The following is a 19,250-nucleotide window of genomic DNA, read 5'->3' as shown; positions in this document are numbered from 1 at the left end:
TAAACTTTCACAATGATTGGGGTCTAGGTCAACTTCACCGACTATTATGAAATCAACAGAGAGTCCCTAATTTGAAGAAACCAGATGATTACAACATGGTGTAACGCACACCCAGTCTATCACCATACCCCATGGATAAAATCAACCATATTATTGGTTTATTACTGGAGAGTATTTATGTAACGGGGTATTTTAGTTTCAGACTTTCATCTGGGCGCAGTTGGAAAACGGGGGACTTCAAAAGAGTCCAACCGTGAGATTTCTTGGGTAATTACTGCTGTGGTTCGGTCCACTGCTGGGACACCATCTGTGGCAGCCTGATGGACATGTGTCTACATTTGTTGGACAGATTTTTGTATTTTGCTTTGCAGTCTTTGTGTCAAATTAACGTTGTGGGTTTCTTAGGGCTGGAGACCAGACGAGACAATACAATTTTACAATATATCACAAACGGTGCCATTTAGAAGACGTCATGAACTAGAAGCTTCACTTTATAATGCAAGATCTATGAAATAATCTTGATGTTGGTCTAGCCATGGTCTAGCTTAAGGAGGCTGTTAAACTAACAGGACGCCCCCACCGTTCACAATGGTTCAGGCTCAACTCATGTTTTAGTCATTTCAGTGAAGGGTAGGGGAAAGGTTGTCATATCCTGAAAGCTTTGTTACGTTACGTTTGTCCGACTAGACCCTTAGGGTCCCGTGGTTTGTCATCGCATGGCCATGTAACACTTCAACTGTTTGGTTTTACCATTAAAAAAAGTACACAGTGATTGCTATCTCGGGCCCTCTGCGCAGTACGGTGACTGGCAGATAGATCAGCGAGTGGGAAGGCAAGACAAATCGACGTGTAACCAATCACAGTGCGCGTTCTATTCGGCCACTTTCTATTGGGGAGGCGGGGACCGTACGTGAGTTTATTGGAGACGTCATTATGGCTTCATGGCTATAGCCAGGTAACTTTGTACAGGTACGAGCTTTGGAACGCACGAGGGTCACATTTGTCGCCAGTGACTTCAACTGAAGCTTCCGCCTGTATTCGGCATCTATATAGACACAGTGAGGAGTCTTTTTGGGTGGAGAATCCAAAAACAGACCTAGGATCGCTTCCGCACTTCTCAGTGGGTGTAAACCAACATGCTTAAACAGCTTCCAAATCGGGTGCATTGCGCGGCGGGGTTCAACATTTAAACCAACCACGGCGTGAGTCTGAAGGAAGTTAAGTTGTTGGCTCACCCTCTGTGGTAGCTAGCCACCACAACACACCCTGGGCTGGAATTACTGGACAAGTTCAATCAAAAAGTACTTTGTTTCTCTGACGAATCACATCTGACACGCAAACCATGTGTCTTTTTGTTGTTGAGCGCGGATATGCGTGTCGTCCCATGAACCACCAGCAGCAGTTGGACTCGTCGAGTCTCGCTTGTACAGCCTTGGTGTAACACCTTGCACACCCATGGAGATTGCAAACTGGTCGCTACAAAGTGATATCATTAAGGACCAAGTGGACTTCAAAGCAAGTCAGTTTACCGGGAAGACGCTGATTGGCATAGTGCAAGATCTCCGCTCGACAAACGCTCCGGCTAGCTATATATAAGATGTCTTGTGCACATACAGCCTCACACCTGCGACTCTGCTGCTTATAACGATTTAAAACACAGAGCTGTGGATGCTGGTGAAACATTATATGGAAATATCTATTAGGTAGATGGTTGCAGCTGTCTTTGTGTAACAGGAGTTAACTTGGGAGATTACTGCAATAGCCCTCTTTGATTGCAAGTGACTGGGCGCACACCGTCTTCAAAAGCTTGCGACTGCATCGAATCATCGTTCCCTCCCCTCATCAAGGCACCCAGTACCAGTCTGGGCCACCGGGCCTCTTTGGATAATAACCCTGTTGTCGTGATCTACGTTGGGCACGGCTGTGCCGTCCAAAGTGTAAGTATTGAAATTTATGTATGACCTGAACTTCTCTCATCTTTTATAAATAATTGTTGTTTTTTATAACTGATTTCAATAATGCTAAGCCTTACACGGTTTGACGCTTATGTGAAGCCAGTGTGGCAATTATAAATCCAAACTGTGTTAATGAAACAGGCTTCAATTTCCACCCAAAAAACTGCGAATAAATTATTATGTCATACGGACTAGATACTGCTCCGCGGAGTTAAAAACTTGCAAGAACATTGAAACAACTGACGGAATGTTCGATGAACTTTAAAAAACAAAAGCGTCTGCTACGATGTTTCGGTTTATTATCTGTCAACTCAAAGACCAACCATCACTAAACTGTGCCTACACTACAAGCTTACTAGGAAAGATCATGTCATAAACAGATGATTTAACCTTACAACACTTGCGCGATGTCCTCATGGTTTAGATGAGTAGACTTATTGTGACAATGGGACCTATCCAAATTCCTTAGGTCAACTTGGCCAACCCCAAATGACACAAGCCATTTCTGTTAGCTCATTTCCTCTTAGACAGATGTGCTTCTCTTCACTACACTCATTTCCCACTTGCTCTGCTCTGCACCGTGAAAGCCTTGCATATTAAAGTCGTGGTCTGTGGAAACGAACAGTTAAAATCGAGAAAGTAATTTTTTTTAAATCTCTGTTCTAAAAAAGCTCTGTGAGTTTAAAGTAATTACTGGTGCACAATTTGTTAATATTGTTTATTTAGTTTTAATTTGTATGCACTAACAGTCTTTAGCCTCTGAATGCAAAAATTGCAAGTTGTTCTTCAGATATATTTGTTGAAAAAACGCTAAGCGGTTAAACGTTAGAAATAACATCTTGCTCATTGAGCGAATTCTATGTTACGATTGTTATTTTTGTTGTCGGTCTATTTTCCTGATATGTTCTGCCACGCGTTTAAAAGTTGACGTACTGCCGGGACAAGGCTGCCTGTGCACACTTCAATTAATTGAGGATCATACTCAAGTGTAATAAATTGGTTCTTAATCGTATTTGATTCCGACCACGTTCCGACCAAACTTTGTCCAAGACGTGGTCATGGCAGACTGTGATCCTACACTCCTTGACTCACTCCGGTAAGAACTTGAACGCTGGGGTCACGTTAGTCAGAATGAGTTATTATGATCATTATAATACGGGTTGTACCTAGTGCTAGCTGCATATCCCAAATACCACTGGGTTACAATTCATTTGTACAGAATTACCAAAGCTTAAAATAAACATCTATCTTGTACCCGTCTACGCTACGACAAGAGAAGACTTATACCCACCGGCCGTTTCGCCTTACCTGAGCTTGTTTAATGGGACTACAGGTAGACCGCGGGAGTTCCATATTCGATGATTTGATACCTATTAGAGCGATTGAAATAGCCGAGGGTTCATGTCGACCGTAGACAGAGCGAGTCATCGGCGAATAGGTCGCGGTAAATCATTCCGCGTCCAAGGCAGCGTTCTGCGCTACCACCTGGCTCAAAAACAAGAAACAAGCCGCTGGAAAGAAGAAAATAAAAACAGCTCTTTATCATGTTTCTTGTGATGAACGGGTACTAGCCCGGGTTCATGGGAGGTTTTCCCCGGGCCGGGAGATACTTTTATATGCCCCCAAATAAATAAAAAGAGGCTGCGGTTCCAACTTTCGGCACACACTCGGCCAGAGAAGACTTGCCGCTGTAGACTTTAATTGGTAACATAAGTCCCGCAGGTAATGGGTTGACATTTCATTTTCCCTTTCATTGCGTTCTCAATCAACGGTGGCCCCAGCCACTTGGTTTTGAAGGGAACCAAACGCTGTTAACGACAGGTTGGGGAAGTCTAGAAGAATGTCTTGTGTACATTGCCGACGTGTCTCACGGGAAATCCGCCAAGTATCGCTGGAGATTGTGAAAATACAACTATTTAAGTTGACGGACCGTAGGTCTGGTTGTGTTACAACCCCATTGATGGTTAGCCATTTAACAGCAGATCAATGGAATACCACACAGGCGTCGTGACAGACACAGATATTCAGAATGCAACAAGATAGTTAACGCAAACTTTAGTTTTATGCGTCGATTTTCCGTATCCTTATTTCACAGAGAGAAAACAATGCAGGCCCAAAAAGGAAGACCATATTGTGCCGATGCAAAATACATATCTTTGACCCGAGTTATACCGGTACTGACTTGATGCTACCAGGCTGTTTCTCCTCCTAAATTTGAGTGTCTTTCTTTTAGAAAGTTTTGGCCAAAACCCTAGCCAATTTATTGGCACAAATCCATATTTTGTTAAGGTATTAAACGGACAACCTGAAGGACCTTGTGATAATGGGAGGTGACTCAACTTGTTAAATCCACAGTATCCAGTGAGGTAACGTACTTGACCCTGTTATGAACTGTACTCTGTGTGTAGGCGTGTGACCAGAAAAGTACATTGTTTTGGAGGTAAATAAATTCCCATCTTCGCGTTGTCAATAGACACAATGCAGTTAACCATAGCGTGTACTTTCTCCAATGATGTAACCAACCTGTGATCATTTCGTGTGTCTTGTTTACGCGAATCACTATATCAAGTGAAAACAAATGGTTTATGTAAGCAAACTAAATAAGTAGCCGAAATAAGCAACATAAAAAAGTAACCGATATAAGCAACCCAAATAGGTAACCTAAATAAGTAGCATATAACCGATTATAAGCAACTGAAATCATCAACGGCAATATGCGCGTTCTTCAAATGCAAAACGCAAATTTAGGAATCATTCATGCGGAGGATTACAAGACTGGACTAACAGTTGTGTTTGTTGCGGTGTTGATATACAATCTTTAAAGTCTGCCACGTGACGAGAGAGAAAACAAACGATTCCATATTTTTTTTTTCAGAAGTTGTTCGATAATACTAGAGACGGATAAATTAGTGAGGGGAAATTTGTATTAGTTTTTAAATTCTTAATTGGGGTTTACTGTACCGGTGTGTTCATTATATACTTGAGCAAGGACGATGCATATGTATTAAAACTCTAAGCCTACAAACCATCAAGTTAAAAATATTTCCTATTTTCAAGTGTAATTTTTTTTATTTTTTTCAGACATTGTATATTGTGAGGATTATATAGAATTGCAAATTGCGGAAATTATTTTATCACTGGCGGAAACAATTTACATATCGAAATTGTAAACAGGATGTACAATATCGGATGTGCACATTCACCCAAATGCCCATGGGTGCCTATCTTATATATTACTCGGTTAAACCATGGAGGTACTTCTACCTCCACGTTTGAACAAGGATATTGGTTACTTACAAGCGCTACATGGTAATATAATTGCAATCATGTGAAAAGGTAATTAACCAATAAGATTGAAACTGTTTTCCGAACAGCACATTAATAGAAAGTCACAGGCAGGTTGGAACAAATACCAATTTTAAACCATGAACCATTCAAGCTTTAAAACATTAGGACAAATTTAATTATTTTCCGGGAACCACACAAACTGTACCGTATTTTTTAGGGGAATAAACCTTGATATCACCCATCCTCCTTCCGCAACGGCCTGGGCTAAGTGTCACTGTCCATCCGTACAATCATACCTTTGCACTGTCTAGACACGGCCCTCATGCAAGATGTTGATCCCCTCCGAAAAGAACATAATCGCAAAGCACAACATGCAAGCGGAACCGTGACGTCACGGCCAGAGCAATCGTACCCCACAAAACAAGTTGTGCCCCAGAATGCTCCACGGTACATCTGCCATCACCTTCCCGATCAGATACAGATGTTGAGCATTAAGTCATCGTTAAATCAAATTATGCAATTATTAAGTGTATCGACAACCATGCAAGTAGACACGGTCACCGACAGGCGCTAATTTGACAAATTAACTCCAATTACATCGAACACGCGCATTGCGTGACATGTTATTCCAATGTTTGTTTACCGGTTCAAATTTGATTAGACTTAACAACTTGTAGATGTCTTTAAAGGCCCACTTTCCAGAAGAAGCTCTCGTGGTTTTTTCTTTCAATTAAGCAATTACAAATTCACCTAATTTTCTTTTCCGATCTGGTTGAGACAGAATCAGTAAACTTTCACAGTCTTCCCCTGAAAAATTTGAAGAGGCTTCACGACGCACGAATATTAGGCAGCCATTAGACATGGGGGAGCCATGCATAGTTTAGACTCAATGTCCATCCATGGTCCATCCACTCAAAGATGTGCTTAAAAACATGTACACGTGTACAGTACCAGTTCAACATGTACATGTACATGTTGTACTTTGAGCTCCAAAAGGTAGTAGGGCCTACTGGATTCATATATTTGCAAACCACGTTAAAACAAGAATCAAAGTACTTGTTTTGTTTGCTCAATAAGTTTAAAAGACTTCATATAATTGTCGTAAAAACTGAATAAGTTTTTGCTTTGTACTTTGTGGAGGTTTTGAACGTCCGGAATGTTGCTGCCAAGTGACTGGTGGTATGACTAGCCGGTTACACTACAGTTGTTTTATAGCTCCATTGGTTTGTACACATAGGCTTGACAATCTCCTCACCTATAGGGTCACGCCACTGTGTACTCGTTGACTCTGAGGTTGTTTGCTAAGCTGTGCCAAGTTGAAACATTTCGGTCTTGCTCCCTAAGGGGACGGAAGCGTACCTGACAATTCCCCGAATGTTCACAGGATCTCCCCCTGGTCCATCGTAATAAACACCGAACCTGTTGGTGGACCATCACTCGTGTAGTTAGCACACAACCTTATTAAAAGCGTTCAGAGGACCGTTAATACATGACTTTAAGTTACTCCTGAATTAAACAACCTATTTTTTGTGAAAACTTTTACCGAGTAGCAGTATTTGGCTTTTCTTCATGTAATGATGCAAAGTACAGAACTAAAGGCTTGTCTGCACAAAAGGCAGCGTTTTGGCAAAACCGTTTCGGGGAGGGAAGGGATTGCTGTGTGTTTCATAGCCCTGTGCTTTGTTGTTGTATTCGTTCCATCCTATAATAACAATTACCCATGTTCTAGCACGTGGTTGAGGTTCAGACTCAGTTGGCCATGTTCTGTTAATGGCTACTCATTCTGCCATTGCTGGGTTTTGACATAGTGATTAGTGTAAAAGAGTCGCTGTTATAATTAGGTTTTATTACCGAAGGTGTTAATTGATTGCTGCTGCTTTTAATCTTAACTTAATAGCCTTAGTATGAAGACTCCAGCTCGATTAGCAGAGTCTGCTAATTAAATTGCATCACCACCCGCTAAGACATTAATGTTTTCAAGAAATGCACAACTTTTATCAGAGGGAAAAGGGGCTTTTAATCGCAGACGTAGATTTGCCAAATGCTAGCGATTATGTCTTCGGGAAGGCGGTACTTGAGTACCACTGTAGTTATGATATCTTCTCTAAAGAATGCAGGGACGTGGGTTCGAATCTTACCTGGGTAAACAGTCTGTGAAATATTTTTGTGAAGCACTCCTGAGTAGGGTTATACTTGTTGCCACGACTGATCGAAATTAGTTCTTTGATGAACAGATACTACATTGGGTAGAACTTAATGTTACTTTGAGAGTCTTGAAACATTTACAATGTCTAGTCAGAGAAGTGTGTCTGGTTTCATAGGATATTATAAAAAATTATAGGCTAGAACCGATAAGAAAATCCACATCTGATATGTGTTTAAGCTCTGAGGGAAAAATCACTCTGCACTGGTTCGGGCTGTTTTTATAAGAAAACAAGACATCAAGTTTTTTGTATGCTAAACAGAACACTGGCAAGAAAGAATCTTTATTTTTAGAGGCTTGCCAAACTGTTGTCGGAATTCATTGGCAGGATGATTGATTGTGTGTCTTAGTCGTTGTGTAATAAAGTTGTAAATATTATTGTCATTCACCATTGACGGTATTTTCTGAGTAACTTGTTGTATTTGTTTATAAGATGAACTGTTCATGGAGTGTTGGCAACCACACACAGGACGATGTCAACATAATTAAATGGTTTGTTTTTTTATAAGCGTTGCATCCGCTTAAATTTGAGTTGTTGGGTCTGAGTTTCCATAAAATCACTAGACTTAGCAAATCTGTTAAACATTTATCATCATTTCCCCCAGATATATGATGTTCACATTAAGGTGAAGACCACGCGCTATTCTCGCCGAATCTCGACCACAAACTGCGCGATTTTGTTTCTAACACACGGTCCGCCATATTGGTTTTGTCTCGGTTCAAGTCGACGTCACAGAAAGCGTTGTGATGACAGTCTGCTCCCCTGAAGTACAAGATCTCTTAAATGCTACTTGTCAACCAGGAAACTATACTAACACATCTGTTTGACGAAGCTGTATCGGAAATGTAGTCTATATCTGGGGCCTTTCTCAAAGCTCGGCTTGGGCTCCGGCTCAGGCTCCGCGTGCTGATATCCGTGCACTACGCGCTGCTCCAAAATGCAGGTTAAATGCAAGCTGCATACACAGCCGTGGTTTGAGAAAGGCCCCTAGAAACAGTTTGGCTTTATGGGGATTGCTATGTAGTAGGCCAAAGTGCCATTCGAAAAGGGCGTCCTCATGAGCCCAAGATCTTTCACAATGGTCATCTCAATTCGATCACTACATTCTGGTCATCTTTGAAATGTCTTTTTCAGTTGCCCTAGTTTTGCTAGGAGCTCCATGGTTTCACCGTGAATGAATGGTATCACAGTCGGTTCTTCAGGCCCCGTATCACAGTGAAATGTCCACCATATGTCAGCCTGGATGAAGATCTCTGTCACGTGAACGTTTTCTTAATATGAGATCCGGTGTAGAAGCTTTAATATGACAGTCAATCTAATCCCTCGTAGTGACACGATCCTAACCACTTATGCTGAATCAGTCATTAAAGGGATTGGTACAGGCGTGAAATGGTCCAGTCATACTTTCCTGTAATTGTTGAAAAAGTATAATGTATCTGTGTAGTTTTCCTATTAGGCCTATTAGCATTACTGGGTATTGACCAATCATTTTTAGTAAAAACATGTTAACATCCAAAATATAGTGAAGCATGGTGTTGCAAAATGGTTCCCCATTTTTCCGTTTGCAAATTTCGTGCGTCTTCGGATCTCGTCTTGGATTGCGACTGACTTTGCAATTAAATTAAATTAAAGCTATTTTTATTAGTTGCTCTCTGTTTCTTAACTCTGGTAATCAATCTTCCTTGATATGTATTTTCATGATCAAGATTAAAGGCACGGCGCATAGGCATACTTTTGCTTATTACTTTACAAGTTAACGACCAACTTGGTAAGGAACACTTGAGAGTTGTTGAATGACTCCCTTTCAAGTATGTTAGAGAAAGATGAAAATTTTCACCCAAACATGTGAATCGGCATCCTTTACAAGTTTTTTCACCAGATTTTCCCTGAAACCCACCCTGTCTTGAAAATTCATAGTTGCAACAACATGTTGGGAGTGCTACTGCTCCTTTAACAACCTCCTAAGTTCGGGTGACTGACTTGTCGTTTACTTTCCTACCTATATTTATACAGAACGGTTGGCCCAGAAAATTGGTACCAGTGAAGGTATGTGGTGGCCTCTGGCCCCGAATGCTGAACCCAGCTGTCATGGGGCTAGCCGGGCACATACGTTATTATAGTTTTGTCGGGAGGCATGCAATAGGGATATGACATATTTACTACGCGTTATGTACCCACGGATGGGTTTGAGATTTGATTGTTAGATCAGTCAGGATCTGGCAACATCATGGTATCATTATGGAGATACCACCCAGTTTATATCCACCACCCATTTAGCTAAAACCAATGTTGATGGCACAAACAGGTGACAACTAATTAGGTATGGCAACCCCATGCTTGATGAATGATGATTAATACGCAAGGACTTTGTGGAAGACTCTTCTGTATGTATCTTAAACTCAATGACAACTTTTAGAGGCTATTATGACAAGTGTTCTGTGACGTCATCAATGGTAGTTTTTGTTGCTCAGTTAAACATTCGATGCCAAGCCCTTTGCATCAAAGTAGGCCATAGGTAGCTACCTCCATGGTTAGGCCGAGCCAGTGCCTTGTACTATATGCTTATATGATACTTAAAGCCAAATTGACAGAATGGGCACTATCAAATTCTTTATGAACAATCATGTACATCATTCCAACGTATCCGTGCCACACAGCGGACTGCAGCTCGGCAACAGTTTTGTCTCGAGTGCGTTATGGCTCGTTAAAACCTCGCGGAGTATTTTGGCGCGAATACCACGAGTTTTTGTACTTTTCTGACGGAAGCGTGCTGAAGTGATAAAGTAAACTTCCCTGCATTGCAATAATTAATCAAAATAACAGCAAAAGAAGGCAAACGTTGAGCTACATTAATCTGTCTAGTTTTCTAGAACACGTGAATGATGCATATTGAAAACGCTCATTGGGTAAACTTTTCGGGAACAAGAACATAAAACAGCGTTTGCGAAATCATGTTCCCTGCAAGATGATTAGAGAAATGTGGTTTGATTAAATTAGCTCTTCCGAAAATTGCCAACAGATCAAACAGATGATAACAATATGTGGGCGTGGTATCAGAGATAAGTTTCTCGACTAAAAAGGGCTTTAAATTATAATGTTCTGATCGGCATCAAAATGAAGATAAGCTATCTGCATTATACAATGTTGCCAGCCAGCCATCTCTTCGCATTACAGTTATGTTGCTTTGGTGGCGCGTAGCCGTCCATGTTGCACTCGTTACATGTCTGTATACCAGTGCCTGTCAATTAAGATAAATTGTTTGTATAATTTATGGAGGGTTTGGGCTGTTTTGTTAACCCAAATCAAACTTCGGAAGTGCCGATCGGCGTTACAGTGAAACCTCTCAAAAACCACGATGACATTTTCGTGGTCCCATGTAGGACATGTTTGGCATGAGCTTGGCTGCCTTGCATGTATGTGCAAGGGGATCGCAACTTATTCACATAGAGGATTTTTTTCAATGGGCGAAAGTATTTGTGTTTTAAGCGACTCGGTTTTTTAGTTTACAAAGTATGCAGACAAACTGGACTTAATCATAAATTATCTTTAAACAAATTCAGATTTGTTTCGCACCATTAAAATCTCGTGAAGAATGTATGGCTGCTGAAACGAATCAGTTATTAATCACTCTCGACGTTTCGATCAGCGTTTTGTGATGGTCTTCAAGACAGTAGACTTGCTGAACTTGATGGACATGTTACTCCACCAACATGTTTCTTCCAGGGCAATATTTGCATGGTGCTGATCTTTTTCATTAAATTGTGGGTTTACTTATTTCCCACTATAGGCCTATGCTTTGCAAATATGCATTCAAAATATTTGTTTGTCTCACCGTGAGAGTTAACTGCGCGTTGGAGCATTTTCTGTTACAACAATTCAAACAATACCGTGCCTTTAAAATCACAATCCTAGTAGTCGATTACCCCTTATGATGATTGAAGACAATCGTCTTCATTTTTTTTCAGACATCTATCATTAAAAAGGATATCCGATCAATTAGTGTTAAACACACAATTATAAAGTACAGTACCTGTACTTTTATATAAATTTCCTTTTTCGCTCAGTTTAGTCAGAGGAAGAAGATGGATATTTTTCGGAAGTTCGTAATTGCAAATCATTGACCTTCGTCCAGCATTCCAGCAAAGAAAAAAAAATCGTGTTTCAAATAAACGCTGAATTATTGGCTGTACTTTTTATGTAAATACATATTTTGATTTATCATCCTGGATGCTAACGAAACGTTTGGGGATAGGATTTTGTTTGAGTTGAGCACTCAGTCATCCTGCCCGAGTATCCGCAGTGATGAATTGACTTCCTCCGTGTCATCGTTAATATGAAGTTTGTTTAGATAATCCAGCGATATCCACGTCGCCTGTATAAATTCGTGTCTTGAGCTGTCGGGGAAAGGCTCTGAAAGTCACTACACACGGTTCAACAATAGAGAAAGGACCACGGACCTTCTTTACGGTTCAACCATTCATACTGGTTCTACCATTTTATGGAATGAACAAGCTTTGTATGCATGCAACACCATTGCAATCATCGTAGTTTACTGGGAAATTTCTCCAGAAGATAACTCAAAATTTCTGCAAATACTGTTGGGTGTTTTTCTTCAGATATGGTCGGGTTTGTACCTTTTGTGACGAGTTAAAATGTGTTTTTCTATTTTATTCGTCACTGTTTGTTAAGGATTTCGCCAGAATTTCTTGACAGAAGATTTTCCAATAAATGGTCGTCAAGTAGAATGGACAGAAAATAAAACCCTCTTGCGTTATATGTTAATTCGCGTTAATGTGACATGAGTTCAAAAAAATAATTATCGCAGATTCAGTACTTGACTAGGTCCTTTCTCTGTGGTCGAACGAAAGAATAAAATATTCTGGTAAATTTCCTAGACGAGAACCCCTTCAAAACTTACCTCTTGTCATTTCAAAACAAAAAATATTCTCACAGTTTTTGACCACCATGTGAATTATATAGGCCTACTTCTTTTGAAACAGAGTTTGTTAGTTTTGGGTTATTAACTTACAACGTTTCGTTTACCAAACTGAACGTGTTTTAACGTTGTATTAACCTTTGTTGTACTAGGGAAGAAAAATCCACAGCCCAAAACGAAATACATGTTTCATGATAGTAATATTATTTTTGATAAATCTGCAAAATAAAGCCTGGCAAGCTTATAAGATCTTCAAGTTAACAACAATCCAGTTTCAAACAATGGGTTTCCAGTTATTCTTTTTGGTTTTACCCATATGGGTGTCCAGTTCTTAATGGTCGTGTTCTTAATTTGTTAATTGATGTTCGCCGGTGTTCCATTTCAGATTTGTATACGGACAAACATTGGACTGCTCGCGATATCTTTAATCCAAATGGGATTTTAGAGCCTTAATTGGTTTGATTATACCGGGCGGTGTTAGCTGAGCTCAATCAGTCAGGGTTTCAGTTACTAACCCATGTATGGCTCTTTTTTAATGGCAAGTGACTGTGTCCATGGGCAGACGCTTGCTTCACATTGTTCTATAATCTACGTTCATCCCCGGTACAGTCATGTCACCTATCAACCATCTTCAATACACCCCAGTCCAATCCCATCCATTCAGGATAACATGCAAATGACTTACAGGAGCATACACAATGCTTCTCGCACCTAGGGGTACCAGCTAACATAATGATAAAAAAAAAAAATCCTGAGCCGTACTAATTGAGAGAGGTAAGATCTGGCAGTGACGTGCTTGCATACCCCGCGTTAAAGTCAGTGCCGACATGGGCTCAGGCAGTCGAGTACATGAGTTATAATAACATGGGTGTTACTTTCTCGTTTGGATTTTATACAGAACCATTATGGTCGGTGGATACATGATGTATAGGAGGCTAATGCTGGTTGTGTGTTATCTACTACTCCTGAGGTGTACATATGGAGGGAGGACTCAAAGAAAAAAAGACCAACAGACAGATGACGAAGGACAGAGTTTGAAACACAAAAGCCGAGAGGCGGTCATCAAGGCGTTTGAACACAACCTCCTCAACATGTTCGGACTGAAGGAGAAACCCAAACCCAGCCGGAGAATACAAGTGCCTCAGTATATGTTGGATCTTTACAATGAACAGGCAAACTCGCCCGTTTCGAGTATGAACTTTAACGTCCGTGGAAAGTCAACACGAACTGCGAACACTGTCAGAAGTTTTCACCATCACGGTAAGTTATTGAGGATTCTGCACTGAGTCCAACGTCAATATTAGTCCATTAACTTGGATAAGGAAAGCTTACCAGCCTAACATACCATGGTAGATAGTTCACTTGAGTTATGTTGTTTTGTATGTGGAGCTTAACTCAGATCTACGTATCCACAGGTAATTCCTTTACACAGAACACCACTGTTGTCACTCTGTAAAGGTTGGAGTCATTATTACATTAACGCCTATGCATGCCTCGGGCCATATACCGTGTTCCCAATCTACGGCTTAACCCTCCCTATTGAGATCCTCTCCTATTCAAGTTCATTGTTTCCCAGTGCCAAACAAAAGAACCACAAATCCTCTTGTATGACGGTGTTGCAATATACTGCATCTTTCTTCCTTTCAGACCACGACGATGAGAAGAACCCATCAGCGGCTAACTCAAACGGCCACTCGCACAAGCTCACCTTCAATGTATCTACCATGGCAGAAGATGAGGTACTCACTGCCGCTGAATTACGTCTGTTCTGTAAGACTCAGCATTCAATTTCAAAGAGAGACGTCACTGACACGAGGGACACAGAAAATACAACACAACATTCGATACAGAAACTCAAGCACAGGGTGAATGTGTATCAAATTCTAAAGCCAGTGTCAAACAGTAAGGATATCATAAAGAGACTTATCGATACCAAAATTGTGGATGTTCGCAACGCCACATGGGAATCGTTTGACGTACGTCCAGCAATACTGGACTGGAGGAGGTCGCCTCGCGCAAATCATGGGATCGAGGTTGAAGTTCTTGACAGTAGGGGACGTCCAAGCGGTCACAGAAACTTTAGGATAGCTCGGTCTGTAACTGAGCAAGGGGACTTGGAAGACGAAACGAGGTGGTTTGAAGAGAGGCCTCTAATTGTGACTTACACTGATGATGGGAGGCAGAAACGGGCGGCAGGACGCTCTACTAGTAGTCGTGAGAGAAATAACCGAAAGCGACGGTTGAAACCCAACTGTCGACGCCACCCGCTCTACGTTGACTTCACCAGCGTAGGCTGGAATAGTTGGATTGTAGCACCCGCAGGGTACCAGGCATATTACTGCCAGGGGGAGTGCCCGTTCCCGCTTGTGGATCACCTGAATGCTACCAACCACGCAATAGTGCAGACGTTAGTTAACTCGGCGAGTCCGCAGCTAGCACCCAAAGCATGCTGTGTACCAACAGATCTAAGTCCAATAAGCATGCTCTATCTGGACGAATCAGACGCCGTCATTCTTAAAAACTATCAGGACATGGTCGTAGAGGGCTGCGGGTGCCGATAAACCCTCAGATAATTTTATATATAAATCTGGGAAAATCTCACATTTTATTGTTAAATAAGCAGAAGTTGGGTTTTTTTCAGGTATATAGTTTTAAGTGTATCATACTTGTTAATATGTTTAATATCTAACACGATGTATAAAGTTATTTATATTTCATAATTCATATTCATATGCAGTATATATTTTTAATTGCAGCTCGTACGAAAGTCCGAGTAAATAGAGTAAAGATACTGTCGCGGGAATTTTTCAACCACCCACAAAACACATGGGTTCTAGGCCTTTTAATACTTGGGGTCTGTGACGAATGCATGGTTACCAACCATACCCACAACCAGTCATGATTGCTTACTAAAACAAATGTTACACAAACGTAACTTTTCCACTGTTGGGATACTTGTGCCAAAATCCACCTGTCTGGAAACTACCTTCGATGACGTGGAAAAATGATTTTTATTTTATGGAAAACTGAAAGAAATTCATAATAACGCAAGATCAGAGTCAAAACTGTCAAATCATTTAATTGAACCCTGTCTGTTTGTGAAGTTGATTCAAGAGCCCCTATTTCATTCATAGGAATCAGGAGAATGAATTGAAATTATACTTAAGACTTTTTCCTTGTTACATCGGTGTGTGCCTTAGAAACGAGTTCGATGTTTTTCACAACAGATGTTTTTCCAAAACTGACTTGCAAAACCCCACATGAGGGTGTGTACATGTGACATATCAAAGTGCCTTTATTATGAGGTGTTTTCTGGTTCTTGTGCAACAAAGCATTCAAGAAACATTAAAGATCTTTTGTCATTTTCAGAAATAAAATGGGCATTTGGATGAAGACCAGATACATGGAGTGATCCCTAAGAAGTGTACACAAACCTATTGTACATGGTTGGGTAACTTCCATCATAACATCAGCGAAACCGTAGTACATTGGTTAAAGATCTTCTAAAACCCTTGTATACTATTAGATACACAGCGTATTCACAGTATCAAAATAGACAAGTAGGATACCGCCGGTGTTGTGCTATACCATGTCCCGTATTCCTATGCTATATACAGTCATAAGCTTACCATAAAAGTGTACGTGTCGTGTAAAAAAACTGTGTGCTAATTAATTAACTCTGCGTTGCAAAGTTTCATACAAAAAAGGACAAATACTTTAAATTGAAGATTTGTCAAAATACTCTTTATGCGTATGCATTACCAAGCAATAGCATTATAGGTTCACCTTTGATATCAGTTTTAACTATCTGTAAAGACTATTCAAATCGATATTCAAACAAACAATGACACTCTATTCTAAAGGTTTAACACATACATTTAGTCTGATATACTCCAACTCGTATTCATAACGATATAAGTACAAGTAAAATATATTATCATGTTAAAATAACCTTTAGTTTTACAGAATGATCTTGTCGCACCAGAGTTTTATTCATAAGGAATTTAGTCATTTCGGGTGTTCTTTAAAATTACGTAATTAAAATTGTATGGAATTTAGAACTTTGTATCAAAGATTATGTCAAAAATGGCGTTAAACTTACTGATGATATGAGCCTAGTGTGACATATTCCATCACTGGCTACATTTAGAACAGCTGTCAAGAGGTAAAATGGTAGCAGGGAACAAAGAGTCGCAAAATGACCTATGGCTACCAAACCCTTTTCAAAATCACCCCTCGTCAAGGAGACAATTTGGGGTACGACAGTGGAATTGAATGAAATACCAAGTTTGACATAACCTTTCTCTGCCGAACAAAAGACTATTGTTCAGCGGTTTGAGACTAATCCACGCAGTTTGCTGTATTGTTAACGGAGCAAGTATCTCCTTCATGCCACTGTTAACAGAGCAACTCCTTCATGCCACAATGTCGGGTATTGGTGATCTGCTCCTTGCTCTATGGTTGAGCATAGGTTGTTGGATGCATGGGTCGTTTTCATTAAACACAGTGAGCATGATTTGAAGGTAAGAACACTTCGTTCATGTTGTACCGTATTAACAGGCAAAGTGAAAGTCTAAATGTTAAACCATTTGATGTACATTGTCACAGCACACTCCAACCTCAATCTTGGCTCTGAATCCTAGTCCCTCTATGCTCAGATATCGTCATATCAGGCATTTAGAAACTTTAGACAATAAAGGTCTGTACTGCTACAAGGCTGTATCACATCCGTGCAAAAAAAACACGTTAAATTCACTATCGTTTGGAGTCGTATCTCAAAATGACTACACAATAATATGTAATAATAACATTGCAGACAGCACATGCAGCTTAATTCCAATTTTGAATATTAACTGACGGTTGTGTTCAATGTGTTTCATCTTGCAATTTGCATAGTTTGCCGTGCAACATACAATACATGCACATGTTATGCTTATTGTACATACATTTTAATGCACTGCAATCGGCCAGTATGTACAGTTAATAGGATGTGGTGTAAAGTTAGTGTGTGCTTTTGGGTGGCGTTAAGTTAAATCACAAGCCTTTATAGCTTTGGAAGTTCGGTTAAAATATGTCCCGATTATATGACTGATCGAATATGACAGGATCATATCACAAACCCCAGTAAAAGGGACAGGTACATGTAGGTTTTGCTCACGAAATACTGTGTTCTGGACATTTTGTGCTTTCTCGTTTCGGAAATGTTTACTGTATTCTACAAAGAGTTAAATCTAGACGTAAATAAATATTGTTATAATCTGTACATGAATCTATTATAATGTTCTTGCATGTGGGCCTATTTTGACGAACTCTACATGTATCAAGTATTCGGGTACAGTACTTAGTTCTTGTTATACTTTTTGAAAGTGTACGTGTGATATTTTGTGGGTCTTATTCCAGGGAAGAATCGTGCCTATTATTCTTTCATAAAATGAAGGGAGAGAGAAGTCAGATTAATTGAAGTTCAATTTCTGCAAAATGGTTCATGCATGCTTTAGGCCTTTTGCACCACTTTCCCAGTATATAAGTAATCTGTTTGAACGGTTGAAGTTAAGGCTGTTGAGAAGACACACATTTCTTCGGCACAGATATGTCTTCTAATGAAACTAAAAGGGTATGTTTATTTATTATTACAGTGCGACAGTTATTGTATTTACTACCTTCATGATGTTGTGTACGGTTGTATTCAGCAGTGTTAATTTTTATGATATTAAATTATATTATTTAATGTAAAATCACAGTATAGAGAAGAAGGAACTCGCCCGTGTTTTAAAAAGTGTGGGCAAGCTTTGTATATAGTCTTCATCACTTCATAATGTTTTTCGTTTTGTACAATAAGACATTTTAGACCCAATACGGATCTTATTCTAATATTTTATCGATGCGTATTTCCTGAAAATAGTTGCATTTATAAGTAAGAAATTAAAACAACTAAAAAGGACACGTACATTTTCAGTGATTGAGAAATCTTATTGTATGAAAGTTGGTAACGGAGAGAAAACTTATAATATGAAAATAACGTACGCACATATCATTTTTAAGAAGCAAAAAGTGAGATGATTTTGTTACAAACTGAAACCGTCTATCAAACATGTTTTTGTTTGTCAACGTGACACAAGAAGATAGGGGTGTTATGGGGGCACACGTTTTTGCGACCCCAACCAAGTCCAACCGAGGCAACAAGTCGGCAACAAATTTGGTCTGAACAGGTTCATCACCGCAGTTCAACCGAACACGCAAAAACGCTCAACCGATGACCAAAGCTAAAATGTGTTTACGGTTCGGATCGCCAAACGCACTCTTGGTTTCGTTTTCGTTTTCCACAGAAAGATGAAAGATTCTTATTGGGGTTTGTGCATAATTTTGTACATAATCCTAGATGGTTTACTAGCCCTGACTATGCCTTAAAACACACTTGGTTCAACAGGAATGCCTTTTACTATTTTTTGTAACTATAATTACAATGACGACTCAAAATGAATTGTGCTTTATGTAATACAACTTTGGTATACAGTAGTAGTCAACTTTGAAACAATCAGAGAACAATAAATCATAAAAACAAATCTCTTTGAAATAGTTTGTGTGCAGTTCACAATTTCTTTCTTTTTGTCGATTACCAGTATGGCAGCCATTTTGAGAATTTAAAAAGGTACTTTTTACTCAAAATATTTATTAGCATAAAACCTTAATTGGTAACGAGTAATGGGTAGAGGTTGGTAGATAAAACATTGTGAGAAACAGCTCCCTCTGAAGTGGAGTAGTTTTCGAGAAAGAAGTAATTTTCCGCGAATTGGATTTCGAGACCTCGGGTTTAGAATTTGAGGTCACGAAACCAAGCATCTGAAAGCACACAACTTCGTGTGAAAC

The 19,250-nt window shown here is 39.9% G+C and overlaps 1 protein-coding gene across 2 annotated transcripts; it reads left to right on the top strand.

Annotated features, from left to right (window-relative positions):
• The first annotated feature begins 1,054 nt into the window (after positions 1–1,054).
• On the top strand, positions 1,055–18,957 carry LOC117294632 (bone morphogenetic protein 2-like). 2 transcript variants are annotated; one of them, XM_033777131.1, is made up of 3 exons: positions 1,055–1,937; positions 13,282–13,643; positions 14,031–18,957. In XM_033777131.1, the coding sequence occupies exons 2-3, from the start codon at positions 13,289–13,291 to the stop codon at positions 14,942–14,944; spliced, it is 1,269 nt and encodes a 422-aa protein (XP_033633022.1). In that variant the 5' UTR covers positions 1,055–1,937; positions 13,282–13,288; the 3' UTR covers positions 14,945–18,957. The 2 variants fall into 2 exon arrangements, with proteins under 2 accessions (XP_033633022.1, XP_033633030.1); XM_033777139.1 differs by lacking the exon at positions 1,055–1,937 and having other exon boundaries at positions 13,213–13,643.
• The last annotated feature ends 293 nt before the right edge of the window (positions 18,958–19,250 follow it).

The sequence above is a fragment of the Asterias rubens genome, chromosome 1 (genome assembly GCF_902459465.1).
Source record: "Asterias rubens chromosome 1, eAstRub1.3, whole genome shotgun sequence".
NCBI lineage: Eukaryota > Metazoa > Echinodermata > Asteroidea > Forcipulatida > Asteriidae > Asterias > Asterias rubens.
Note: the sequence above shows the minus strand (reverse complement) of the source record. Positions and strands in the feature narration are given on the sequence as shown.

Bases quoted from the DNA above. Each gene is read 5' to 3' on its own strand.
- LOC117294632 (XM_033777131.1), top strand. From the start codon at position 13,289: ATGGTCGGTGGATACATGATGTATAGGAGGCTAATGCTGGTTGTGTGT. The intron at 13,644-14,030 runs GTAAGTTATTGA...TCTTCCTTTCAG, and splicing joins CAGAAGTTTTCACCATCACG to ACCACGACGATGAGAAGAAC.